The 18,510-nt window shown below is 43.4% G+C and overlaps 1 protein-coding gene across 1 annotated transcript; it reads left to right on the forward strand.

The window, feature by feature from the left end:
* Positions 1-475: 475 nt before the first annotated feature.
* On the forward strand, positions 476-14,597 carry LOC124973361 (zinc finger protein 14-like). The gene is made up of 7 exons (XM_047537316.1): positions 476-558; positions 1,066-1,254; positions 2,053-2,235; positions 3,003-3,137; positions 10,469-10,595; positions 10,856-10,916; positions 11,457-14,597. The coding sequence occupies exons 4-7, from the start codon at positions 3,108-3,110 to the stop codon at positions 13,714-13,716; spliced, it is 2,478 nt and encodes an 825-aa protein (XP_047393272.1). The 5' UTR covers positions 476-558; positions 1,066-1,254; positions 2,053-2,235; positions 3,003-3,107; the 3' UTR covers positions 13,717-14,597.
* Positions 14,598-18,510: the final 3,913 nt, after the last annotated feature.

Raw genomic sequence — 18,510 nt, forward strand, 5'->3', positions numbered from 1 at the left:
GATGCACATTTCATTGCGATTATGCTTTTCAAAACTCAGGCCCTCCACTCAAAAGAACACAGGTCAGCAGGTCATGCAATCTGAAATTTTAATGTATTCTCATATTGCTTCGGATCTGAACAGCACGTTTGTTTCCACGCGGCACTGGCGTCTGTGGCTCCCATTCAGACACCGCTTTCTACACCAGGAGAAATACAAACCCTTCCCGCCAGAGTCAGGTCCCAGCGGGCAGGGAGCCCTGCTGCAGAGGGCGGGGCAAGCGCCTGTCGCTCTGCCGACTTCAGCCAGGGATTGGGTGGCATTAGCTGTCGCTCGGGGCTGGGGCGGTGCCTGGAGGCGTCCGTCAGGGCGCTGGGGCGGAGCTGTCCAATCAGTTGCGGACAGAGGGGCGGGGCGGGCTTCCGCGGTCTCGCGCGCTTTCCTTGCTCAGCGCTCAGCTCCTTCCTACCGGTCGGGCGTCCTGTGCTCGGGTGTCTCCGCTGACTCTGCGCAGCCTGTGCGCCCCGCGAGCCCCGGAGGTCCCTCGGGAGGACGGCGGGTCACCCCGGAGGAAGCAAGGTGCGTGTGCGGCCGGGGCTCGGGGGACCCGGTCAGCACCTGCCGTGGGGACCCGGCGTGTGAGCTGCGGAGCGTGGCCGAGTCCGGCTGCGGTGGCCCTGGGGCCTGTCCCCTGGTCCCGGGGGTGGGCTGGACGGGGTCCCCGAGGGCGGCTGCCTAGGGCGGCGGAGTCCCCGCTGGAGGGTGGCCCTGGGACCTGTCCCCTGGTCCCGGGAGTGGGCTGGTCGCGGGTCCCCGAGGGCGGCTGCCTAAGGCAGCGGAGTCCCCGCTGGAGGGTGGCCCTGGGGCCTGTCTCCTGGTCCCGCGGGGTGGGCTGGGCTCGGGTCCCCGGCCTGGGCTGCTCAGCGTGGCCTCACAGGCGAGGACCTTCCTGTGCCTGCTGGCGGGTGCTGGGTGCTAGTGAGAACTGAGGTCCTGCAGGAAGGAACCCTCCACTCTGGGGAGAGGAGAGCAAGTGACCTTCCAGAACCAACGCCCAGCTGCTGAGGTCCCCTCCTTGCCTCGCAGGAGCCACCTGGGCTGCGTGCACTGAGAGTGGTCCCCAAGGTTGGGAGTGTGCTCAGCCACCAAGCGGGGGTTCCTGGTGAACAGCGGTGACAGGCTGCTTCTCTGAGCTGGGTCCTGTGTCCTCCATCAGATCTGCTGCCATTCAGTTCCAGTTTGTCCCCAAGCATGTATTTCATTCCTTGACTGAATGTAAGATTTTTGTGTTCTTGGTTGACGTTTACGTGGACAGAGTAGTGAGATGTGAAGAGGAGGGAGTTCCTGAAATAGTTTCAGTGCTCACTTTAGTGAGAATCTGAACACCTGTGCACGTCCCGTCCAAATAGAGGGGAATGGGCCCTGGGCAGGCCGCCCTCTCTCCCTGCTCTGCCCTACCTGTGCCTGCAGGTGAGCGCGGTGCCACTTCTTTCTCTCATTCCTAGTCTTTCACCATCTGTGAGGAGGCAGAATGTTCCCTGCTTCTGTCTTACTGAGTTTTCACTAACTTAGTGCTGCATTAGTCCTCTGTCACTGTGGTGCTGTGACCTGTTTGGTGGTTCCTGGGCCTCAGTACCTTAGACTGGGTTTGCTGTCTCAGGCTGTGGGTCTCCAGTTCTCCCACCTGTTCCTGCTTCAGGAACCTGACAGTCTTCTGGTTTTTTATGTTCTGGACAATTTCATTTTTTTTTTTTTTTTTTTAGTTCTTCCCCAAGTGCCCACACTTCATGAGTGTTTTCACATTGGCAGATCTTTGTCAGGTTATAGATTTTGAATGAATTCAGATTACTGGCAAATTCCAGTGCAGTGTGTGGATGAGCTCTGCCTGTTCATCCTTGTGTGTTCATCCCCTACACACGTGTATTCTATCTTCTTTACTTCCATGTGGCTACAGGATGCTTTTCACTGAATACCATTTGCATGAGCAGTTTTCTGTGCAGTTGTTTATTGAAAAGGAGTTCACTCTTTTTCTCATGTTTAATTCATTTATGAGGTTATTTCTTTTTCTTTCAGCATACCTACATGTGAATTCATTTCTTTTGTGGGACTGAAGACATTTCCCCTGAATAGGGAAGCTTTCTCTGCACCCTGTTGCAGTTTGATGGAGTAAACTTGGGTTTTTCAGTCTCTTCCTTTGGACTTTATCTTCTTACATAAGAAAACCTATAGAACGGAGGACATGCTGAACTCCCAGAGGTAAATCCTTGGATGTCCCCTCCTGGCCACTGGGGACTCAGCCTTCCTGGGGCTGCCTTTCATCAGTCAGTGTCTAACCCCCAACTGTGAATGTGTTTTCCTATGAACTGGGGGTGAAGCAGTCTCCTTTCCTGAGCTACTTCAAGTGTTTGCTTTGCGTTCTTTTTAAATCTCTTTTAATGCCATACAGTTAGTTTTTTGTGCTTTTAATAATGGTGTTCCCTTGTTGTCTTTTCATTTTCTTGGAAGTGAGTTGAGAGAGTTACAGTGTGAGGAGGCCTTGGCCATGCAGCCCCAGGCTCTTCCCAAGTGAAAGCTGCCTGTGTCCCTCCTCTCCAGTCTGGCCTGACCTGGATCCCACCTTCTCTGAGGTCGGGATCTGCTGCCTTGGACCCTGAGTGTGTAATTCCTCACACTTGCTTGTGACTCTGTGCTCAGGCAGAAGATGCAGGAAGAGGCTCCTGAGAGGAGAAGACAACAGGGCCTACTTGAGAAAGGTCTTAACTGCCTGCCTGGAAATGTTCCCCTGATGGAGCAGGTCCCCTTGGAGGGAGGAAGTTCTGATCAAAAGGGTTTTTGCCAAGAACCTGTCCTTCTGCCCTCACTTATCCAGGAGTCTGATCCATCCCCTGTCACTCATGGCCCCACAGTGTGCATGTGTCGGCTGGGGTGAGAGGGGTCTTGTGCAGCCCTGGCCAGTCAGCAGGCAGCTGGTGGGAGGGGGTGGCCTTCCACAGTCACAGGCCTTGATCTCTCACCCTGTGCAGCTCAGAATCCATCTCCAGGACTGTGTCCTCTGCTGTGTGAGGCCCCCGGGGCTCTGGCTGAGACTGTCCCTGTGAGCTGCAGGTGCTGTGAGATCCCCAGGAAGGATGTCTGGACTCCCCAGAAGGCAGGAAATGGTGAGTGGTAGGGCAAGACTCCTGGGGGAGGTGGGCTGGTTAGGACTGGTGTGAGCAGGGGTGGCTAGACTCTGGCCTCCCTCTGTCAGCTCTGGAGTTGGCCCATCCAGAGCTGAGTCAGATGCTGCTCCAGCTCAGCCCTGCTGCCTTCAGGCCTTGGTGTGGGCTGGTCCAGGGTGGTTCCCAGTGTGCTGCCTGATCTGCAGCCACTTTGGCAGAGCCCTCTGTGCACAGCTGGACCCCTGCCCGAGGCTCTGAGTGTGCAGTGAAGGCAGAGGGCCTCAGGGTCTCCTGACTGAGGTGTGAGCTCCTGGGTGGAGGATGCTGACTGAGGGGTCCCTGTCCCTCCTCCTCCCAGGAGTCACCTTGCTTCCTCACCTAGCCCTGCTAGGATGTCAGTTGATCCTTAAAATTTCAGCTGTTCACATTTCTAGATTCTGACTTCCTCTTCGGCTCCCAGCATTAGTCTCACACCACATTCAACTGGGCAGAGCATCAAAGATTGATTGTTTGTTCATGAATTTGCCATGATGGGAAAGCAGAGAGCAGTCACCTGGAACTCTACTGTTACTGCTCTTTGTGCTTCTCTTCCTTTACCTTCCCCAGGCACAGACACCTCATCAGAACAACTTGTGCACAGGTGTCTATTGCACACCCCACAGGATCCTGTGTCCTCAGGCACTGTCCTTCCCTGGGGCTGCCACAAGCTGCCCAAGGCTACTCTTTGTCCTGCAGGGTGCAGGCAATTTCAGGCCCTGGGTTAGTTCCTTGTGGAGGACAGCCTGAGGTTTGGGGTGCAGCCTGCCAGGGAAACAGCTGGAGGCCCTGGTGCTGAGGAACCTCCTGGAACAGGCCTCATCTAGACAGCTGCCTCCTTGGGACATGGTCTCCCCTGAGCCCTGTTCCCCTTCATGGAGAAAGGTGGGCAGCAGCCTGTGGATGCTGGTGCTGAGGGGCCAGGTCAGCAGTGATTCCTGCCCCTCGCATCTCTCATGTTGTCAAGGAGCAAGAACTCTCCAGAGCATGAGAGACACCCACCCAGTGCAGTGCTGTGCAAACCTGAAAAGCCTCACAGATGGAGTCCTGGTGCAGGTCTCCTGGGAGGGCGGCCATGGAGTATTTCAGTGAGCAGGACCAGGTGGGAGGAGGCCCAGCTGGCAGTGGCCTTCCCGGGCCCTGTATCCTGACATGTCTGTGCTCTCTGAGCTCCAGTTCTTTGTGTGTTTCTCATCTGAAATGTGCTGCTTATTTATTTGAGACCCAGGTTTCCTCAAATGTGAAGTATATTTATTCACACATGAGCAAAGTAAAATATTCTAAAAGAGTAAAAAGAAGTAGATTTCAGAAAAGTACCTCATTTGCCTTTTTTTTCCATTTGATTTGAGTTCTCATCTTTCTGATTCATCTGAGCATGTGTAGAATATTTCTGAAACCTCACATTTTTAAAAAATTGATTTCAAATGAATTTTTGTGTGCTAGGCTGAAGAATGCTACTAGTGAAAAGAGAAAAATAAATCTGTCATTGTTGGTGCACAAAAGGGCGACATTTCCACAAAATACGTGGTAGGTAAATTTGGAGTCCAAGAATTCATGACAATGTAGGTTGCTTTGGACTATGAAGATCTTCTTTCCAGGTATCACCACCTCTCCAGAAACCTGACGGCCTGGTATTTTCTACAGTTCTCTGGGGTTCCATGCACTCTGCTGATGGTGTCCCACGAAGGACAGAGTTTTCACTCTTTGGTGTTGATTCACTGTTAAATTCACATACTGATGAGGTACAGTGAGCTAGCTGCTCACCTGTCCCAGTGCGTCTGATCAGATCAGGACATCTGCCATTCCATCTCCTAACGTTTGTCCTTTCCTGGTGTCTGTGCTCTGCTCCCCCAGCTTCATTATGAATAGTACAGTGACATGCAGTGCACTGTGGTCCCCCTGCTGTGCTGGAGGGCAGTCCTGCTGGCTCCTGCTGAATGCATTCTGGTCCCTGTTGTCCAGCCTCCTCCCCATCCCATCTTCTCCCTCCCCTGTCTTCCTCACCTCTGGTAACTACTCTGTACTTACTATGAAGTCAGCTTGCAACTCCCATGTGAGTGAGAGCACATGGTGTCTCTGTGCCTGGCTTATTTCACTTAGCTGGTGTCCTTCACTTCCAGACTCATTGCTGCAGAACAGGACTGAAAACGGTTTTTGGTATAATCATGTTTGTTTATTCTCCTTAATCTTGAAGATGGTATCATACTCCAAACCATTCCCAAATCCATCTTGTGAGACTTGTGTCTGCATTTTGTCCTAAGAATTGTTGAGTGTAGGAACAGACAGGGGTAACCTGATCAGTCAATGGTAACTGGAGAACAGACAGGCCAGATGTGCATCAAAATATTTCAGGACGGCTCTTGGCCTCATGGTCCACCAGGGTGCTGGACCTGAGAAGGTGCACATGCCCCAATGAGGCTGGGTTTTTCTAACCCAGGTTGGGGGAGGGGAAGCTCAAGGACTCCTTGTCCTCCTGGGATTGGCTGTGGTCAATTGTCAGCTCCTGATTGGTTGCTCCCTCGGGCATGTGCAGGCTGCTTGATGCCCTGCCCCCATCCAGTCACCCTAACAGTGAGGTTTACATCTTACTTCAGGACTTTGGTCCCCATGGATTTCCTGTGCACGTGTGCTGTGAGGTGAGGCTCTGACTTCAGGTGTTGATATGAACAGCAAGTTTGCTAGCCATTCATTCCCCAGAGGTCTGGTTCCCCTGGAGTGACCCTGGCCCCTTGTGGCACATCCTTTCCTTCTCTGGGTCAGCCTTGTCCTGGGCCCCCATTCTCCTCCACTGCTGTACGTGTCTGCCTTTAACCAGAGCTACACTGTCTCTGTTACTGTATGTTGAGCAGGTTTTGAAATCAGGAAATATGATGCTTTTCACATTGTTTTTTTCCTTCCATTTTTGAGTCTTTGTGATTCCATGTGAACATTAGAATGATACTTCTTATTTTTGTGTACAAATGTCATTGGTTGTGAGCATGGTGGCACATACCTATAATCCCAGTGTCTCAGGATGCTGAGGCTGAGGATCCAGAGTTCAAAGGCAACATCGGCAAAAGCGAGGCTCCAAGCCTCTCAGTGAGACCCTGTCTCTAAATAAAATACAAAATAGGGCTAGGGATGTGACTCAGTGACTGAGTGCCCCGAGTTCAATCCCTGGGACCCTCCCCACTTTCACAATTGGAAAGTGATTGAACTGACCATGGTTAATTTGGATAATTCCTTATGCTCACAAATACCAGTTATCTTTGCATGTATCATTTCTTTCAGAAGTATTTTGTAATTTTGTTTTTGAAGACCTGGCTGAGGGCTGGGGAGATAGCTCAGTTGGTATAGTGCTTGCCTTGCAAGCCTAAGATCCTGGGTTCGATCCCCAGCACCGCAAAAAAAAAAAAAAAAAAAAAAAAAGACAAGACTTGACTGATAGTTTCTAAACGTGTTAGTGCAGCTGTCAGTCTCTGTCCATGTTCTGGCTATTTTCGATATTAGTTGTATGTTTATTCATCTCACCCTGTGCCCTGTCTCTCTGATGTCCCATGTATTGCAGGCTTCTCCTCCACTCGTTTTCATCTTTTTTTCCCCTAATTTTAATATATTTGAATTTGTTATTCTTTATTATTGCTTACTATTGTTACGTCAAAATGCTTTCCTATTCCTCCAGAAAAAAATTCCCTGCAAACTTCTGAAACTGTTTTAGTTTTGTATTTCACATGAGAAACTATAATGAATTAATGTTTTCCCTGGAATTGAGGGAAATGATGCATTTTTTCAATTAGATACCTGTTCATCATGACTCATCTTTTATATAAAGATAAAATATATATATATGACATTTGCATATAAATGTCTCTATCTACAATACCTTTTGGGTCATTATTCAATTTTCCATATATATTTCAAGCCACTAAAATTTTTCTTGTATCTCTTTGTTCATCTCCTTGGTAATACTATGCTGTGTCCAGTAAGATAATATAAAAGTTCTTTATTTATAGTCTCGGTCACTTAAGCCCTCTGGACATGCATTTTTAGGCTTCCTCCCCATCACACAAACACCATAGTGTATTTAGCCAGTCCTAGAAGGAATAGCATATTATATACCTAGGCTGTCTGTCTTCAGTGCTTCCTACACTATAGCCCTGCACAGCATTTACTTTGCAAAATACCAAAGTGGTCATGTATTAGGTTTGTCTATTTTACCATCCCTATCAGCACAGTAATTCCTTTACAATGGATAACTGTGTATGTGTAGCCCATTGTTAATCAAAAGTGTTTTGAGTAAAACATTGTTCTATGGTACACGACCTTATATTGGATAAGTCAACAGTCTGCTGTCTAGAATATGATAGGTGTTATACATTTCTTAATTTTTATTGGACTTGGACAAGTATGTTTTGTTGATGACTGTAATTCTGTTTGTTAATTGTCAGAAAAGGTATTTGCCACATATCCCATTGTATGTTGATAGTAATTGGAAGATATCATCAAATTGTTTCTTGATGGTTCCAACTTAGTGTACTACTTGGTTGAATTTGATCCGGAGTGAAGCATACCAATTCTACTTGTTCTCTTGATGTAGTCACACAGGATTGAACTCAATCCCCAGTTACTATGTTGTGACCACAACCATTTTCCAATTTCATTGGAAATTTTTACTAGGCAACCTCTTAGACTCTTTACTCAGTGGGTTCTTTTTCTTTTTCTTTTTCTTTCTTTCCACGTATTAGATATTCACCCTACAAAGACAATAATGGTAACCCGGGAGCACTCCTTACTTCCTGGACTGAACAGTGGGAACAGTGTTTTTACTCTTCTGATGCTTTTCTCCATAGTTCCAATCTTATGCCTCTGTTTTAAGAAGTGAGTGCACCAAAGAAAACAAGCTTTTTTTTCTCTTTCTTTTTTTTTTTAAATTTTATTTTGAGGGCTGGGGAGATAGCTCAGTCGGTAGAGTGCTTGCCTTGCAAGCATGAGGCCCTGGGTTTGATCCCCAGTACTGAAAAAAAAGAAAGAAAATAAATTTTATTTCGAAATAATTACAGATTTACACATAATTGTGCAAATGATATAGGAAAATCTCATGTACTATTCTTTCTCGTTTCCTCAAGAGATTCATCATGGTAACTACAGCAACTTTAAACCAGGAAATCTTTTTAAAATTTTCATACATTTGTATGTCTATGTCATTCCTTCCTTTCCATCCCTAGCACCCAACCTCTCCGCTCACTTCCCTCTGCATAATCCAAATTTCCTTTATTCTCCCCTACCCACCCCCTACTATGAATCAGCATCCCATTATCAGAGAAAACATTCGGCCTTTAGTTTTTTGGGATTGGCTTATTTCACTTAGCATGGTATTCTCTAGTTTACCTGCAAGTGCCATAACTTCATTCTTTTTTAAGACTAAGAAATATTCCATTGTGTGTATGTAACATATTTTCTTTATTCCTTCATCTGTTGAAGGGCATCTGCGTTGGTTCCATAGTTTAGCTCTTGTGAATTGAGCTGCTGTAAACATTGATGTGGCTGCATCACTGTAGTATGCTGATTGTAAGTCCTTGGGGTATAAACCAAGGAGTGGCATAGCTGGGTCAAATGGTGGCTGCATTCCAAGTTTTCCAAGAGATCTCCATACAACTTTCCAAAGTGGTTGCACTAATCTGCAGTTTCAACAACAATGTATGAGTGTACCTTTTCCCCCACATCCTCCTCAACACTTCTTGTAGCTTGTATTCTGGATTATTGCCATTCTGACTGGAGTGAGATGAAATCTTACAGTAGTTTTTATTTGCATTTCTCTAATTGCAAGAGATGAACATTTTTTCATGTATTTGTTGTTCAAATGTATATCTTCTGTGAAGTGTCTGCTCAGTTCCTTAGCCCTTTTATTGATTGGATTATTTGCCTTTTTAAGTTTTTTGAATTCTTTGTATATTCTGGAGATTAGTGCTCTATCTGAAGGTCATGTGGTAAAGATTTTCTCCCATTCTGTAGCCTCTCCCTTGTCATTGATTGTTTTCTTTGCTGAGAAGAAGCTTTTTAGTTTGATTTCATCCCATTTATTGATTCTTAATTTTACTTGTACTCTAGAGGTCTTGTTAGGGAAGTCAGGTCCTGAGCCAACATGATGAAGATTTGGGCCTGCCTTTTTGTTTTTTAAGGCATCAGGTCTCTGTTTTAGTGCCTTAGTCTTTGATCCACTTTTGAGTTGAGTTTCGGGCATGGTGATAGAGGTTAACTTCATGTTTTTACAATTTTTTTAGATTTATAGTTTTCTCAGCACCATTTGTAGAATAGGCTATGTTTTTTCCAAAGTGTATTTTTGGCACCTTTGCGTAGTATGAGATAACCGTGTTTATTTTGGTTTGTCTTTTTGCCTTCTATTTTGTACCTTTGTTCTATATGTCTATTTGGGTGCCAGTATCATGCCAGTTTTGTTACTATCGCTCTGTAGTATAATTTGTAATGTGATGTGTTCTGCTTCATTCTTCTAAGGATTGCCTTGAGTATTCTGGGTCTCTTATTTTTCCACGTGAATTTCATGATTGGTTTTTCTTTTTCTATGAAAAATGTCATTGGGATTTTAGTAGGAATTGCCTTTAATCTGTGTAAAGCGCTTCGTAGTATGGCCATTTTGCCAGTATTGATTTTGTCTGTCTAAGAACATTGAAGATCTTTTTCTCCCAAGGTCTTCGTCAATTTATTGTTTTAGTGTTCTGTAATTTTCATTGTACAGGTCTTTCACCTCTTTGGTTGGATCGATTCCCAAGTATCTTATTGTTGATGCTATTGTGAATGTGGTTTTTCATCTAATTTCTCTTGCAGTGGGTTTATCACTTATGTATAGAAATGCAGTTGATTTGTGTATTTTTTTACATGGTGCTGCATTGCTGAATTCATTTGTGAGTTCTAGAAGTTTTCTGGTGGAATTTTTTGATCTTCTAAATGTAGACTCATGGCATGAGCAAATAGTAATAGTTTGAGTTCTTCTTTTCTTGTTCATATCCTGTTAATTTCTTTCACCTGTCTGATTGCTCTGGTTCAGAGTCCAAGTTTTTTGTGTGTGTGTGTATGTTTGTGTGGTTGTGGGGATTGAACCGAGGGCCTTGTGCTTGCAAGGCAAATGCTCTACCAACTGATCTCTATCCCCAGCACTAAAAGTACAAGTTTTGATGTCCAAATCATGGACTAAATATTTGAAGATCACGGAAACATGAGAACATCTCACATGTTGAGAATATGGCCTTCATGTTGTCACTCTCTCCTGGGATTCACTACATTTTTGTGGGACATTTTAGAACTCAGTGGCCTTTGAGGATGTGGCTGTGAACTTCACTAAGGAAGAGTGGACTTTGCTGGATCCTTCCCAGAAGAATCTCTACAGAGATGTGATGCAGGAAGTCCTTAGAAATCTGGCTTCTCTAGGTAAGGATGATGTTTCATTACAAAATCAAATACACAGCAGCGGGGAGTATTTTTTTCTCTCATGAATTTGGAATGTGAAAAAGCAGTACTGTGGAATGAAATGGGCCTAATGTCATTGCACTGTGCTTCATAAATACCGGAATTCTTTCCCCCCACCGCTTTTATCATCTTTGTTGCATTTTGGTTGTCCAAATTATAAATCCCATAATTCTTTCTGAAACAATGATGATTTATATTTACTGTCCGGGTCTACATTTTAGGAGCCAGATGGGAGGTCCATAACGTTGAAGATCAGAACACAAATCCCAGGAGAGATGTAAGGTAATTTATAGTTATGAGTAAACAGAGTGCCTTTTAGCCTGTTATATAATTTTACAAACAACCAATGAAAACAAACATGATGTGAATTTTGTTTTTCTTTTTTCACCAGATACAAACTTTAAGATACATGTTTCATGTTTTTAAGATAATTGATTTTTGATAGTACTAACAAAGTGCATTTATGGAACCATGTTTTTGTAAGTAGCTATGGAGAAACATTGTTGCAATGTGATCATGATATTGTCTTTCAAACAGTTTAGACATGACAGAAAACCAGTAGTTTTCTTGACTTTGGTTATAGTGTAATTCCAATGCCTTTTAATAAATGCAAAAGTGTAATTGGCCAAGCATAAATTGTGCTTGTATTTTTTTTTTTTTTAATAGAAGTCATATGATAGGCTCCATAAAAATTTAAAAAGTTACTCGGAAAATTGTTCAGTGAGATTCCAAGTCCAGTCTGAAAAGGACATTCCTGCTAGAAAGTTCATGTGAAAGCAGTATGTGTGGGCAGATTATCATTTATCAATTTTACTTTAACAGGCACATTATATCTCACTCTGCAAACAAAGCATATGAGAAGCAGGAGAGTGGAGGGAAGCCATATGAACTTAAACAGTACAACAAATCCATCATTCCTCTCATAAGCATTCAAAGACAAGCATCAGAGCACACTGTAAATAGACCTTATGGATATTTGACATGGGGAAGAGAGTTGAGTTCCAGGTGTTTTCAAGAATATGGAGGATCTCATACTGGGGAGAATCCATGTGAATGTAAGGAACTTGGAAAAGTCTTCTCTGGTTCAAATTACTTTCAAAAACATATACAAACTCATACTGCAGAGATGGCTAACAGATGGAAACAATGTAGGAAAGCCTTCATTAGTTCTGCTAACCTTCAATTACAAGAACAAACTCATACAGCAAAGAAGCTCTATCAATGTGAACAATGTGGAAAAGCCTTCACTACTTCCTCTTACCTTCAAATACATAATCGAACTCATACTGGAGAGAAACCCTATGAATGTAAGGACTGTGGGAAATCCTTTACTTCATCCAGTAACCTTCACTCACATAAAAGAACTCATACAGGAAAGAAGCCCTATGAATGTAAACAATGTGGAAAAGCCTTCTGTAGTTCCTCTTCTCTTCAAATACATGAACGATCACATACTGGAGAGAAACCCTATGAATGTAAGCAATGTGAAAAAGCCTTTACTACTTCCTTTTACCTTCAAGTACATAAACGAATTCATACTGGAGAGAAGCCCTATGAATGTAAGGACTGTGGGAAAGCCTTTACTTCATCCAGTCACCTTCGCTCACATGAAAGAACTCATAAAGGAAAGAAGCGCTATGAATGTAAACAATGTGGGAAAGCCTTCTGTAGTTCCTCTTATCTTCAAATACATGAACGCTCACATACTGGAGAGAAGCCCTATAAATGTAAGCAGTGTGGAAAAGCCTTTACTGCTTCTTTTTACCTTCAAGTGCACAAACGAACTCATACTGGAGAGAAACCGTACAAATGCGAACAATGTGGGAAAGCCTTTGCTTCAACCAGTGACCTTCACTCACACGAAAGAACTCATACAGGAAAGAAGCCCTATGAATGTAAACAATGTGGGAAAGCCTTCACTAGGTCCTCTTCCCTTCAAGTACATAAACGAACTCATACAGGAGAAAAGCCCTATGAATGTAAGCAATGTGGAAAAGCTTTCACTCAGTCCATTCAGCTTCACTCACATGAGCAAATTCACACAGGAAAGAAACCCTATGAATGTAAACAATGTGGAAAAGCCTTCACTACTTCCTCTTACCTTCAGGTACATAAACGAATTCATACTGGTGAAAAGCCCTATGAATGTAAGCAGTGTAGGAAATCCTTTGCTTCCTCTAGTCACCTTCACTCACATGAAAAAACTCATACAGGAAAGAAGCCCTATGAATGTAAACAATGTGGGAAAGCCTTCACTACTTCCTCTTACCTTCAGGTACATAAACGAATTCATACTGGTGAAAAGCCCTATGAATGTAAGGACTGTGGGAAAGCCTTTACTTCATCCAGTCACCTTCGCTCACATGAAAGAACTCATAAAGGAAAGAAGCGCTATGAATGTAAACAATGTGGGAAAGCCTTCTATAGTTCCTCTTATCTTCAAATACATGAACGCTCACATACTGGAGAGAAGCCCTATAAATGTAAGCAGTGTGGAAAAGCCTTTACTGCTTCTTTTTACCTTCAAGTGCACAAACGAACTCATACTGGAGAGAAACCGTACAAATGCGAACAATGTGGGAAAGCCTTTGCTTCAACCAGTGACCTTCACTCACACGAAAGAACTCATACAGGAAAGAAGCCCTATAAATGTAAACAATGTGGGAAAGCCTTCACTAGGTCCTTTTACCTTCAAATACATAAACGAATTCATACTGGAGTGAAGCCCTATGAATGTGAAAAATGTGGGAAAGCCTTCACTAGGTCCTCTTCCCTTCAAGTACATAAACGAACTCATACTGGTGAAAAGCCCTATGAATGTAAGCAGTGTAGGAAATCCTTTGTTTCCTCTAGTCACCTTCACTCACATGAAAAAACTCATACAGGAAGGAAGCCCTATGAATGTAAACAATGTGGGAAAGCCTTCACTACTTCCTCTTACCTTCAGGTACATAAACGAATTCATACTGGTGAAAAGCCCTATGAATGTAAGCAGTGTAGGAAATCCTTTGCTTCCTCTAGTCACCTTCACTCACATGAAAAAACTCATACAGGAAAGAAGCCCTATGAATGTAAACAATGAGGGAAAGCCTTCAATAGGTCCTCTAACCTTAAAAGACATAAACAAACTCATACAGGAGAGAAGCCCTATGAATGTAAACAGTGTGGAAAAGGCTTCACTACTTCATCCAGCCTTCAAATACATAATTGAATTCACACTGGAGAGAAGCAGTGTGGAAAATTCACACTGGAGAATGTAAGCAGTGTGGAAAAGCCTTCACTGCTTCCTCTTACCTTAAAATACATAAACAAACTCATACTGGAGAGAAAATCTGTGAAGGTAAGCAGTGTGGTTAAAGCTGTACTCAGTCCAGACTCCTTCACTTAAATAAACAAACTTGTACAAGAGAGAAGCCATGTGAATGGAAACAATTTGGGAAAGCCTTCTCTATTTCCTCTTACCTTCAGATACATAAGTGGACTCATACTGGGGAGAAGCCCTGGAATGTAAGCAGTGTGGAACACCTTTGATACTTGCTCTTACCTTGAAATACTTAAGTGAGCTAGAGAGAAGCTCTGTTACGGTTTGTATTGAGGTTTCCCCCAAAAGTTTAAGTGTAAAATAATGCAACAAGGATCAGATGAGGAATGATTGGGTCTTGAGAGTCTTAACCAAATCAGTGAATTGATCTCCTTATAGGAATTAACTGATGACTGAAGTGGTAGGGAGTGACTGGAGATGGTGGGAATTACGGGCATATATGTGTTCGGCCATTGGAGAACTCTCACTCTGCTTCCTGTTCATGATGTGAGCTGCTTTCCTTTGTCACATTCTTGCACAATGATACTGTGCCTCACCTCAAGCGCCCGAAGAATGGAGCCTGCTTTCTATGGATGGAGGTCTTAAATAAACTCTCCCTCTTCTACAATTGTACTTGACTCTTTTATTTTATTTTATTGCGGTACTGGGGATCGAACTCAGGGCCTTGAGCGTGCAAGGCAAGCACTCTACCTGCTGAGCTATCTCCCCTGCTGACTCTTTTAGACACAACAGTGAAAAAGCTCAGTAAAATATACATTGGCATTGAGATTTGGGTCCTTGGTGTGAGTAACGTGATCATGTGGTTTGTAAGCATTTGGAGCATTTTGGAATTAGAGGAATTCTGAGATGTTTAGCAGTGCAAGCTGGAAATGGTTTAGTTTGTATGGGGAGCTTAATGGCCAATAATGGTGAGAGCTCAGAAGACCAGAATGCATATAGGGCTGCAGACAGTAAAAATGAATCAAGAGTGTTTAGAGTAAAAGGAGGACACCGTTGGTAATTGGACTAGAGACCGTTCCTGTTATATTCTGCTGAGAAGTTGCATTTTACCTGTGTCCTTGTATTTCTGAGACATTTTAAAACTGATGGACTTCTTTCTGTGGCACAATTTCTAGGCAGCATAGCATTCAGGTACTGGCATGGATTTTGCTGGCAACTTTTAGCCAAATTTATTCTAATCAAGAGCAGAAAGCAGAGCTAGGAGAAAGATTTGGAAAACATCTACTTGAAGAGTAAAACTGGAGGTAAGGATGTTGCATTTGTTAAAAAAGTCTTTATGGCCACTAAAGAAATGCTAAATACTTTGACCAGAGACGAAAAGAAAGATGGCCTGAGGGCATCTCAGGAGCTGGCAAAACCACACCATTCTCATGAATTTCAAGGGAATAACAGTGAAAATTCTCTAGAGAAGAGACTGGTGGTGCACCTTTCTTACACAAGGGGGCCTAGGAAGTTTTTTCAACATGCTCAGCCACCCAGTCAGGCTGCTGCAGCCAGGATCCCTGTAGGCTGGGCTACTATTTGAGATGGTGACAGCCATGTGCTGCTCTCTCTGCAGGAGTGCAGAATGTTAGAGTTAGGGGGCCATGGAGTTTCCATGAAGATTTCAAGGGAAGGCCAAGTAAGCCAGGCAAGGTGCAGCAGGGTCAGAGTCTCTTTGGGCACTCCCTGACAAGGCAAGGTGTGCATATTTTAGGAGGAAGTTGATGTAGTGGAGAACCTGGAGATTAAAAAATAACAGTAATGTGCAACATCGTCCTAAGAAAGCTGCAGGAACTGAGGACAGACAACACAAAGATCCTTCAGCTGCAACCAAGAAGACCACGTTGGTGGCTGCAGAAGTCTTTTGAAGAGAACATCACAATACCTTGTGTGTAAGAACCCATGAAACCACTCTGGACACAGGCACTCGCATAAGAGGACTTATTAAGCAAACAGAGTGTCTCCCTGCAGGGTAAGATTGAAAATGAGAGGAAAAGAGAGGAAGCACATGCAAGAGAGAGTGTAAAAGCGAGGAGGAGAGAGAGAGTAGGAAAGAGAAAGCATGAAAGTGAGGAGAAGAGAGAAAATGGCGGGGAGCTGTCCTTAAGCAGTCAAATTCTGCAGGTTAATGGGACCAATAATGGAGAAGGCTAATTGCAAGCTGACTGATGAACCAATAGCTAGCTAGGATGTTCACAGACTGACAAGTAATTGGGAGGTAGGGAAATGACTGCAGCATAAAGGGCGGGGGAGCAGTTTTATATTATATTACATTCCCCCATTTCTATTTTTATAAGAAGATCTTTTGTTTTCCAGTTCTTTCCCCCTCATCTCTCCTTCCTGCCTCCATGACTAGGCCTGGTTTTGCAGATGAGATGTAAAAAGTCCATTCTCCCAGGGGCAGTCTTCAACTTTCAGACTTCCAGAGGCAGATGGCTTTCATGGACTTCATTTCCTTGATTTGACTTATCCCCTATTTCTACACTAACTGCCTCTCCCCAGTTCTGGCTGCTGTAGGGAAAGGGGGACGATGACCACTCTGTGTTTTTCAAGCTAGCAGGGGGCTTTGTGGGGCAAGCAGTTTGGAGTTTCCTTTTTAGAAATCCGGTCAATTGAGGGGTCCATGGTAGAAGTCTGGCTGGGGAAGAGCAGGTTTTAAAGGCATCTGGGGATGGGTGCTTTTATGAGAGAAGAACAAAAAGACATGAGTACTGAAATGAGATGATATAATATAAATGTTGCAGAATCTGGAACATGCCAATGCATATCATAAAGATGACAGAAGTCAATAATTCCTCACCAGGGGTGGAAGAACTGAGAAGTTGTTCCCCTAACAAGGCCTAACGAAGGCTGGAGAGGACAAGACCTTTATTTGAGAACTTTAACATTGTCCAGGTTATCAGGAATGTAAACACAACATTTAGTAGAGATCTCTATATTTCTGTTACTAGCAAACAGATTAAGCCTACCTGTGTCTGTAGACCTTAAACTGACTGAAATCTTCTGACTCTGTTAGTTTCTCTTGATAGTTATCAGGCACATTTGCCTAAGAATCTCTCTTTTGTAACTTTTAGTCTTTATTCTAGTGGGTTAACACAAGTGTACATCTTTAGTTACATTTAATTATTATTTCTTTTAAATGCCCAAGAATGGCTATGTTTTGGTTTTAACTGTTTTGCTAGGTGTCTAAGATGAAGCTGGTCAAAGTGACCTGTTCTTGTCTGTTAAAAGACTCAGCTGAGTTCCCACAGGGGTCACTCATAGAGAACTTACAGGCAACTTCTTACCTCCTTAGTACCTCTTAGCTCTGTTAGTGCTGCCTCTTAGGCAGGGTCTCCTCAATGAGGTGACTTCCCTTGGAAGCATCAGGGATGTCTCCCTTTTCCATGACCCTCCTCTGCAGCAGGTGCACTGAGTGGCTTTTCATCTTCTAGTGAGCTCATCAGTCTCCCTGATCGGGAGGTCACGTGACCCAGAGTTGCAAAGCTCCTTAGAAAGTTCCTCTTGTTTGCTGGATTCAGGCTGACTGAGGGCAAGACCCAAATACTGGCTTTTCTTGGCCTCTGTACTTAATCTCAATCTCTAAGTTTGATCTTATCCAACCAGCAAGTCAATCTCACCAGTCATAAAGTAAGAGAGCTGGGCATTAATTCAATGGCTATGACTTTACAGGTATTTATCTCCTTTTATCTAATTGGGGTCTACATTTTCTGTCCTATAGGTGATGCCTTACTATTTCACATTAATTTACGGTGTTTGCACTTGAAGCAGTACTTCTGCAAAATATTAATCAGGCAACAGTTAGCATTTACAAGGAAAATACAAAATGGAAACACCAATAGTAAAACATTGATTTTGTGCAATTGCTATCTTGAATTTTGGCTGAGTTATTCATTATATCCCCTGTTTGAGATCACAGTAATCTTTACAGCAAGCGTCAAACTTTTGAACACAACTTTAAATGAGTTAAAATCTGGCTTACTTTGGAGCCCTTCTTACATGCAGCAGGGTGGGAAGTGAGTCAGAGCCTTATCTCAGGTAAGGCATGACTCTTTACAAATCTTAAGTGTTCTAATTCTGATGTTGATCTGTACTCTTTAAATGTCATTTTAAAAAGTTTACATATATTGATTCCTGAGTCTATATGAACATTAGTTAACACAATTTTACATTTTATCTAAAACATGAATTAAAGAAAGGCTGAAAGAGCTTTTAACTTTCCTTTTGTGTGGCAAAATGGCAAAATGCTTTCATTTTCACGATATTAACCTTTAAACAAATCAGACTCTCACTAACTTTTTAGAAATACATTAACTTTTTTATCTCAGCGTAAAAAAGTAACAAATTTTACATATACCCTATTGATGACAGGTCCCATAATAGAACATTAAATGGTAGAAATAAATCCCCAATAACATTTACTCTTCTTATAAGTTTAAATTACCAATGCACACAAGTTTAATTTGGAGACTAGCAGCTTGATAAATTTTCTGCTTTAAAGGCTTGTATACCTGGAAAATATGAATACATTTAGAACTTAACAGACATATTAAGAGTAAATTTTACCAACCT

Source organism: Sciurus carolinensis, assembly GCF_902686445.1.
Source record: "Sciurus carolinensis chromosome 19 unlocalized genomic scaffold, mSciCar1.2 SUPER_34, whole genome shotgun sequence".
Lineage (NCBI taxonomy): Eukaryota > Metazoa > Chordata > Mammalia > Rodentia > Sciuridae > Sciurus > Sciurus carolinensis.

Bases quoted from the DNA above. Each gene is read 5' to 3' on its own strand.
- LOC124973361 (XM_047537316.1), top strand. From the start codon at position 3,108: ATGTCTGGACTCCCCAGAAGGCAGGAAATG. The intron at 3,138-10,468 runs GTGAGTGGTAGG...GGGACATTTTAG, and splicing joins TCCCCAGAAGGCAGGAAATG to AACTCAGTGGCCTTTGAGGA. The intron at 10,596-10,855 runs GTAAGGATGATG...TCTACATTTTAG, and splicing joins TAGAAATCTGGCTTCTCTAG to GAGCCAGATGGGAGGTCCAT.